The 9682-nt window shown below is 48.1% G+C and overlaps 1 protein-coding gene across 1 annotated transcript; it reads right to left on the reverse strand.

Annotated features, from left to right (window-relative positions):
* Window positions 1–2000: 2000 nt before the first annotated feature.
* LOC119494932 lies at window positions 2001–6311 on the reverse strand. The gene is made up of 2 exons (XM_037781171.1): window positions 5053–6311; window positions 2001–5012 (listed from the first exon to the last, which is right to left on the reverse strand). The coding sequence occupies exons 1-2, from the start codon at window positions 6309–6311 to the stop codon at window positions 2936–2938; spliced, it is 3336 nt and encodes a 1111-aa protein (XP_037637099.1). The 3' UTR covers window positions 2001–2935.
* Window positions 6312–9682: the final 3371 nt, after the last annotated feature.

The raw sequence follows: 9682 nt of genomic DNA on the forward strand, positions 1-9682 counted from the left end.
TAAATGCATAATTTTTGGGAATTTGCACCACTAAAGAACAATATCAACTAAGGCTGGTAGCCTACTGAATTATCCCTTTAAGTCACGTAGTGTCCACATAACTGTAGTAACATTTAGGAACATGCACCACGTGAGCACATAAACTTGTGTTTAATCAAGCCAACCCAAAGAAACTTTGGGGTTGTTCTAGGTATCTGGGCAAATAATAAAGCTGCCACATGTAACCTGTTGAGTGCCCTGTACTTAACGGGTGACAGGATAGCACAGAGGATAGGTATAGGGTGAACAGGGAAATTGATTTGCAGGTCTGCCTGAAGAGAATTATTGAGCCCAAGTGAAATTAATTTGTTGCTTAAAGGTATAGTTCAGAAGTGAGGTTGTATGAGGTGCTTATCCATAGTCAGTGTATCACCTACAGTAGATGGCGATTGGCACGCCCCCCAGTTATGGAAGCTGGAGACTGGAGAAACAGATAGGGGTACCATCATGGGAGCAAAGAAATGTACTGCTGTGGATGGGGACAGCAGTATTTCAGCCAGTGTTCATTTTGTTATCAAAAACTATGTTGAAATATGTTCATCAACAAACTTCTTTTCCATGACTAAGATGAGACAATGACGAGAGGACACCAATGTCAATAAAAGTAATACCGCTCATGAAAGAAGACGAGACTAAAATGTAGTTTTTAGTTTACTTCACCAAAATCTCTCTTTACTTTCCTCACCTTCTACCTTCTCTTCCCTTCTGTCTGTCACTTTCACTCTGCCTCAAACACACACACACACACACACACACGCACACGCACACACACACACACACACACACAGAACGGCAACTATGCATAAAGTTGGCAGTTTGTGGGTCGGGTCGGGTTTGGGTAGTTTATTAATGCATAGTTTTGCATGTTGGGCGGTGTGGATTGGCTCTCATTAGGGGCTGGTGGGTGCGAATGAACCACTACATCACTAATGAGCACAGTCAGGAGGACTCGGTGTAGCAAAGCTGCATTCTTAATCATTCAACCTGTGTTTTTCATCAGATAATGATTAGATAAAATCATATGTGAAATAAATTTGACTAAAATTATTGGTTTGGCAAGACTAGATTGATGGAAATGTTCAATATAATCTGATAAAAAATAAAAAAAGGACACAGGACTAGGACTGAATAAAAACAAGACTCGGTAAAAAACCAAGTATATTGCTGGTCCGTGTACGGTCAGTCTGTGAATATGTGGTTAAATTGTTACACAAATAGTCAGTGGTCATGTTTATAATGTTAAATCCAGCGCTACATGTCCACCAGGTCCAGCGAGGACACTAGGGGACGGGCTGCTCCACTCAACTGGCCGTTCAAGCGGTGACCTACCCTATCGTGGAACGCACCTGATTGGTCCCTGGTTTTCTGCTCGTCGTTTCAAACAGGAAACAACATGGCGGCCTGCTCGTAAACTTAGTTATTCCGTCCAAACAATCCACCAAAATCTACTTCTGAAACATTTTAAAATAAAGAAATAGGCTATGCCACTGCTGAATCTGGTTTCATTTTAGAACGAGAGTTACGTATGTAACTACGGTTCTATGAGTTCTGGATGACTGCCAGAGGCAGTGTTTAACACTGGATGTTATCCATCTCGCGCACGCGCAGGTCGAGTATTTAATATCAACAAAGTCACATGTGACCTGGGATGACGTAGTTTATATAAGCCCACGTCATCATCAGAGATGTCCCTCCAGAATCTTCTCGCCAAGATTCCGAGTGACAGCCAACTCTGGCAGTCATCCAGAACTCATAGAACCGTAGTTACATACGTAACTCTCGTTCTATTTCGTTCTTCCTGACTGCCAGAGGCAGTGTTTAACACTGGATGACGACTACCAACGTAGTCACGAGGAAAACCCACCTCACCGGGAACGGCCTGTGGATTCCTGAAAGACCACCGATGCTACTGCATGGGGAGCAGCAACATTGACCCTGTAAAAACGGGCAAAGGTGCATGGAGTAGCCCAGCTGGCCGCAGCGCAGATATCACTTAGGGGGATCCCCCGTAGTGCTGCCCAGGAAGTGGAGACACTCCTGGTGGAGTGGCCTCTGATATTAAGAGGTAAAGGCAGTCCTTTTGACCTGTATGCTTCCTCAATGGCCTGAACAATCCACCTGGAAAGCCTCTGCTTGGACAGGGTGTGCCCTTTCCTATGGCCCCCATAGCAGACAAACAGACTATCAGAGCGGCGAAAGCTCGCAGTCACCTGTATATAATGCCTTAAGGCCCTCACTGGGCAGAGCAGTTCTGCTGACTTAGCATCTTCACCCTGTAGGCATGAAGGGTCATAAGCTGCCAGCTCAATGACCTGATTAGAGTGGGCCGGAGCCAACCTCTTCGGGAAAAATGATGGGTTAGGCCAAAGTGCTACCCCTGTGCCATCCGAGTTCCAGCGAATACACGTTTCACTCACTGACAAGGCGTGAAGTTCACTCACACGTTTTGCTGATGCCATCGCCAAAAGGAAAGCAACCTTTACTGAAGACCACTCCAGCCCCGACTGATCCAGAGGCTCGAAGGGGGGGAGACAAAGGGCTTCTAGCACCAGAGGCAGTTCCCACGAGGGAACCTTGACAGCCTGCGGGGGGTTCCGCCGCTGGGCTCCTTTAAGAAATCGGGTCACCAGAGTGTGAGACCCCACGGTCTGGTTATCCACTCTGACATGCCCGGCTGAAATAGCAGCTACATAGACCTTCAAGGTAGAAGGAGAGAGTTTCTTCTCCAGCAAAGACTGCAAAAATCTCAGTATTATTGGCACAGAGGCACTCTGAGGTATCTCCTCATGAACTTTACACCACTCTGAGAATATTTTCCACCTGTTGGCATACAGTGCCCTGGTGGAGGGTGCTCTTGAGTCAGAAATGGTTTGAATTACCGCCTGGTCACATACCCTTAGGAGTGGGTCCGGCTCCTCAGGGGCCATACCCAAAGCTGTAGGCGATCCGGGTTCGGATGCCAGATGCGGCCCCCCAGCTGTGAGAGCAAGTCTTGCCTCTTGGGCAGGCACCATGGAACTCCGTCCAGAAGCCTGTGCATCCCTGGAAACCAGGGTCTCCCCGGCCAGTTTGGGGCGACCAACAGGAGTCTGTTGTTGCCGTGCTGTATTCTGTGTAGCGTTACTGCTATCAGTGGGAATGGTGGGAAGGCATAGAGGAGGCAATCTGGCCATGGGTGTGCCAGGGCATCCTGTCCCAACGGGCATGCTGTCTCCGTCAGGGAGAACCAAAGAGGGCAGTGCGTTGAGGCTTCTGAGGCAAACAGGTCCACCTCTGCTGCGCCATATTTGCGCCATATCTCCTCTACCACCTCTGGGTGGAGCCTCCACTCGCCCGCGGGGGGTTTCTGGCGGGAGAGAAAGTCTGCCACCACATTCTGTGGCCCTGGCAGATACATGGCCCTGAGGCTGGAAAAACAAGGGAAAGCCCATACCAGAAGTCTCCGTGCCACCTGTAGCAACCGGGTTGATCTGGTGCCCCCTTGCCGGTTTACATGGTAGACAGCTGACTTGTTGTCGGACCGTACAACAACATGCCTGCCTCTCAAATGTGGTAGGAATTTGCGAAGTGCCAAATATATAGCACGGAGCTCGAGCACATTTATGTGCTCCGCCGCTTCCTGTGCTGTCCAGAGCCCCCTTATCGCTCTGTGCTGCCATACTGCCCCCCAGCCGGAGGGCGAAGCATCGGTCACCACCACCTCGCGACGTGAGGGAATCGAACCCAATGAGATGCCCCTGGCCAGATATGCCCCGGCTCTCCATGGCCGCAATGCAAGGAGGCATCGGCTGGACACCCTGACTCTCTTGGATCTGTGGGACTTTGGATCTAATTGGAGACAATTGATCCAAATTTGGAATGGCCGTAAGTACAGGAGGCCCAGTGGCACTACTGATGTTACTGACGTCAACATACCTAACAGCCTGAGAAACAGGCTGTACCTCAACCTCCTGTTCTTCCGGAACCGGAGGAGGAGCTGGAGTATGGCGTTTACTCGTCTTGGTGTTGGGAAGGCCAGCATATGGCGGGAGTCCAGAGTTAAACCAATGAACACTACCCTTTGGCTGGGTATGAGACAACTCTTGGCATGGTTGACGGTAAGGCCCAACCTCGTCACGTGATGCAGAAGGGACGCAGTGTCCCGCTCTGCCTGTTCCCTGGTCAGAGCACAAATTAGCCAATCGTCCAGGTATGGGAGGATAAGCATACCCCTGGCCTGCATTGGGGCGAGTGCCGCCCTCATGCACCTTGTGAAGACCCGTGGGGCAAGGGAAAGACCAAATGGGAGCACCTTGAATTGGAAGGCCTTGCCTTCGAATGCGAAGCGCAGGTACTGCCTGTGAGATAGTGCTATTGGGACGTGAAAGTATGCGTCCTTCAAATCGATGGATGTGAACCAACTGTGCCGTGTCACGTTTTGGAGCACATCTGCTGTACTCAGCATGTGGAAGGGCAACACCTTCAGAAATGTGTTCAGCCCTCGTAAGTCCAGTATAGGGCGAAACCCACCCTCTCTCTTTGGAATCAGAAAATAAACTGAGTAAAACCCACCTTGCTGTGTCTCTTGCCCCAGCTCTTCGATGGCACCCTTCCCCAGGAGGGTGGATATTTCTTGTCTGAGTGCCTGGGACTTTGTGGGATCTCTGACCGTGGTCAGTCTGATCCCACTGAAAACTGGGGGCCGGCGTCGGAATTGGAGATTGTACCCTTGGGAAAGCGTAGCCACCACCCAAGGGTCTGAAGTGCTGCTTTCCCAGCAGCTGAGTTGCTGCTGGGAGAAGCGTCCGACTGCCGGCCCCGGGGCATCAGGATCTTCCCCTCTGGCCCTTTGGGTACCTGGGGGGGCGATACCCTGACCCCCGACCCCTTCTCGCTTGAGGCACCGGCCGTGCCGGAGCCTGCGAGGTCCTCGGGTACGTATCAGGACGAGCTGGAAGCCGAGGGCGACTGGTACCACCACCCTGTGGGGGCCGCTGTCGCAATAAAGGCGTAGGTTCCCGGAAGCTAGCAAACTGCTGCCGAGTCTGGTTCGCCTGGATTCCCCGCTCCAAGGCCTGCTGTGCTGCTGGGCCAAACAGCTCCCCCGGAACCACGGGGAGAGTGCGGAGGGCTCTCCGGCCCGGCTCCGAAAGCGGAGATTGGGCCAGCCATACCTGCCGGCGAGTCAGCGTAAGGGTCGACATTAGTCTGCCAAGCTCCCTTGTGATAAGACCGAACGCCTGCAGGGATGCATCACTGAGGCTCTGGACGGAAGCATCCACGCCAGCAGCTTGCAGGGACTGGGACAAGGATAGTATCAGGTGGGAAAGAGAGTTTCCAAGACGGCCCATGCGTGCCGCTGTTTCATAAGCCTTGACTAGAAAGTCGTCTGTGATGCGACACTGGGGCCTGGGACAGCGAGCATCAGGCCTCAAGACCTCATTGGGAGACACAATAAGGGCGGCAATAGATGGCTCCACTGCTGGCATCTTACCCAGTCCGTAAGTGTCAGCGTTCTGCATTGAAGCTAAGGCCCTGCCGTCAGTGGTGTGGTGGGAAAGTGATTTCGGGTCTGGCCAGCATTTGTGGAGCTCCTCAATGTATGGCTGGGAGGGTGGAACAGAGAAACCCGCCAGGGGCGGGGCCCACCTAAAAAATGCACTGGATGAGGTGCCCGCAGTCGGGGTCTCATCCAAGCCTAAGCGTGCCAGAGCCATACGGACCACTGGCTTAACTGTCGCTGGAGCAGACTCTGAGTCTGCCCTGGACCCACTTCCTGACTGCTGGGAACAGGTGTCAGAAGCGTGGGAGGAGGCTACTAGCTCTCCCTGTCCAGGCCGGTCCTCACAGAACTGGCTACAGGAAGCCCTCGTAGACAGGGCATCCTCATCCCATCTCAGTGGGGTAGGTGTCATAGCCTGCGGGCTGTCATTCTGGGTTGCGTTCACCCTGCCTGGCTGAAGGTTAAGGAGCAGCGCTTTAATCTCAGCAAACTCTGATGTTAGCGTGTCGACCTTAGTTGCCAAACAGTCCACTTTCCGTGCCTTTTTTGTAGGTGGGGCCCCCTTAGGTGGGGCGCGTCTCCGCCCACTCCGTGCATTTGAAGGTACACCCGATAGGGGCAACTGGAACTCGAGCTGCTCTTCTAGCTCAGCTAATCGAGCTATCTTCAGCTCCCGTGGCATAAAACTACAATTCATGCACTGACTGTCGGACAGCCCCTCCCTCAGGTGTACAACACCGAGGCATGTGGGGCATTCATCATGGCCATCAGTAGCTAGCAGTGGAGCCATGCAGGCACGGCAAACATGCTCACCTAACATGGTGCTGCTGATATTTATAATAATTCTTAGTATTAATTTTATACTCTTATATTTAATTAAATAATGTATTTATCTTACTAATATAATGTGTTTACTTAGTTATGCAAATCATTGGTTACACTGGAGTGAAAGCACTCTCTAGTAACAGAGAGAAAAAAAATTACATCAATTTGCTTAACAGCAAACTGTCTCAGTAACTAGACACTAGCTTTGAACTAGGACTGTTATTATACAAAAGACAGGGGAGATAATAACTTCCCCATTAACAGCAGCCACAAAATAAGTTAACCCACAAGCGAAATCACTTACTGGGGAGCGGTCGCTCTATCTATCAACAAAGGAGATGTCTGCTTTAACGAGCGAAATCACTCGCTGCTGAGCAATACACACTGTAAAAGGAAATGAATTAGCCGACAACAGCCTAACGGGGCTCGTTGTCCGACGGAGGCTCGCCGATACTGTAGCGCAAACACTTAGCTCGGCGGCAATAAACAATAAAGGAGACCGAAAACAGACTCCTATCAACAAACGTAACTTAAACTCTAACGACGGGAGGATATACTCACCTTGTTATCCTAGCTCACCTGTCGTTAGCCTCGCTGAATTGAACCGGCGAAAACACCGGTGTTACAGCGTCTAAAGTGTTAGAGTGTAGCCGTGATTAACTAATCGCAGCCCTTGGAGGACGAAACCGTAGCTCCAACCATGCGGTTGCAGGGCTTCCAGCGAAAAGTCAACGGCTTATCTCTTTAATCAACCTGCATTCGCGGATTACCTGCCGCGAGAAGATTCAAGGGACATCTCTGATGATGACGTGGGCTTATATAAACTACGTCATCCCAGGTCACATGTGACTTTGTTGATATTAAATACTCGACCTGCGCGTGCGCGAGATGGATAACATCCAGTGTTAAACACTGCCTCTGGCAGTCAGGAAGAACGAAATAGAACTATATCACCTAGTTTGACAGTTTGGTCCAAGTTTCGGGAGGTTAATTTGCATAACAGACTGTTCCCCGCCTTTTCATTTTGACCAATGAGGAAACTCCAAAACTCGGCCGACCAATCATGTAACTTCGTCACTTAGTCAGTCACTCAGTGACAGATTTGCATTTGTAGGTCCAGACAAAAATAGGGAACATTTTGACTAAAAGTAATGACTAAAACCAAACTAAAACGTTTTGAGTTGTTCTTGACTAAAATTAGACTAAAACTATGAAGGATAAAAGTGACTAAAATTAATAAGCATTTCCCTTTTAAGACAAAGACTAAAACTAAATCTAAAATAGCTGCCAAAATGAACACTGATTTCAGCCAGCTAAAAAAGGTTTGAGGTTTAGGTGTACGCTGTATTTAAAATATGTTTGCCCCTTTACCTCGCTGTCAGACAGCCCTTTTACGACGAGGAACTGAAGCCATTATCTATGCTCTCCTCAAAGCCACAAGACTCCTTTTGACAAAAACAGTAATTTTACCTCGCAGTACCCTGGAGTTCCTGGTGTACCGCTGCCTTGATCAGTTACTCTGTTTGTCTTATTGTGTGACTTTGGTGACTCCGAACTAACCTTGTTGTTGGAGCGACTTACTAGATGGCTGCTCTTCTCTGCACCTCTCTCAACAGCTTGATGATATTACTCTCAAACAACGGCCATTCATCTTCATTTATGTCTTATGTCCCGTCATTTATGTCTTATGTCCCGTCAGAGTGTAAGCGTGTGTCTGTGCGTGCATGTGTGTCTTTGCAGGTTTTGGATGGTAGCTCCTTCAGACACACACACACACACACACACACACACACAGGTATGACATAATTTGGAATGAAACATAAACAGGCATTGTCTCATGGAGTTTACATGAATCCACCCCAAAAAATCGTCCTGATGAAACTTTATGGTTTGAGCCAAAGAATGAGCGTACTAACATTGAGGCTAGCTGTTGCTGCTGGGGCCGGTTACACTGAGTGCATTAAAAACACTGGAGTCATCGGTTTTGTTCCCAAAAGAAAGGAGAGGACAATAGAGGATGTAGGCTTCCACAAAACCCAAATTATAAAACACTTCACTTCCTTTACAGCAGTGTTTTGGTCAATAATACAGACGTTGCATGTTGCATGAACAACATACTTTTTTTTCATGGGGCTATGGAGCTGCTTTGAATGAGTGGGTCGCCATTTTGTTCATCCTGAGATAAACATTATTCCGCTGTAACACGGTGGCAGTAACACGCCAAGATATGCTGCAATGCACCAGGAAAGACGGTGAAGAAGAAGACTGCTTGCAAGTAAACATGGATGTAAACAATGATGGATTCAAAATACTTAAACATGCAAGGAATAAAATTAGCTTTGGGGAGTAACACTGAATGTAAACATAACTTTTGTCTGTCTACAAGAAAGGACATTTAAGTATTTAGCATGTTTGAACTGACTGGAGCTCATCTTTATAGACATGTTTTTGCAGAATGAGATTTAAAGCAGTATGAATTGATTGTTCTTTGACCACTTAAGGGTCAAGCAAGCTGTAAACACAACATTGGCACCAACAGGTGTCTATTTACACATCTAGCAGACACAGAGCAACATTATCATTCATTTGGTGTCCTCTTGATGGATGTAAACTCAATATTATCTCTCTTTTAGCTCTCTTTTGGTCTCCACCAACCCCTGACAAAAAAGATCTGTCTCTTTAGCTGCTAAATGCTCTACTGTGTTCAACAGCTAGTCTCTAACTGTGTCTGCTGTTTGGTGCTGAATAGGTGTACAGTGAGTTTTTTTACTGAAGGCTACTGCTGCTGCTCGAAACCAGATAAATGAAAGCGGAGAGACTGAACCAAAACAGTAAAGTTACAGGTCCAAAACAATGAACTGAGAGATGCTAAAATGCCCTGTGGAGCTAAGGAAAATTGCAGAGTTGGTGATAATTCACTTTGAGTGGCAGCTTTCACATTACACATTGTCACATGATTGATTGATGACATCAGTCTGACAGGTTTGTTTTTTTATAAAGTCAATAACTCTGTTTAAATAAAAACTACAATCTTCCCAGCCCACAACTTTTCCTAAATGTGGGTTATTTGATGTCTGAAGCCCAGAAGGTACTACAATAAAAACACAAGATTTGAAAAATGGATAAATAATCACAGAAAACATTCAGTGTTTATTATTATGGATTTATTTTACAAAGTCTCCAAATAGACACCGCAGTTCAAGGCTGGATTACAAAGCTTCTGAGAGGGATACGATCGCACCGGAGCCCTCATCAACACAGCACAATGGTTTTATAGTCGTATACGCCATTATACACAGCTTTGTTGAAGACTCGATTCTGATTGCGGCGGCTGTA

This window comes from Sebastes umbrosus, chromosome 9 (assembly GCF_015220745.1).
Source record: "Sebastes umbrosus isolate fSebUmb1 chromosome 9, fSebUmb1.pri, whole genome shotgun sequence".
NCBI classification, from domain to species: domain Eukaryota; kingdom Metazoa; phylum Chordata; class Actinopteri; order Perciformes; family Sebastidae; genus Sebastes; species Sebastes umbrosus.

What these genes read in the sequence shown, in the direction of transcription:
- LOC119494932 (XM_037781171.1), bottom strand. Translation starts at nt 6,311, where the DNA reads ATGGCTCCACTGCTAGCTACTGATGGCCATGATGAATGCCCCACATGC. An exon ending in GCGAACCAGACTCGGCAGCA is followed by an intron (nt 5,013 to 5,052) that starts GTTTGCTAGCTT and finishes TTATTGCGACAG; the next exon opens with CGGCCCCCACAGGGTGGTGG.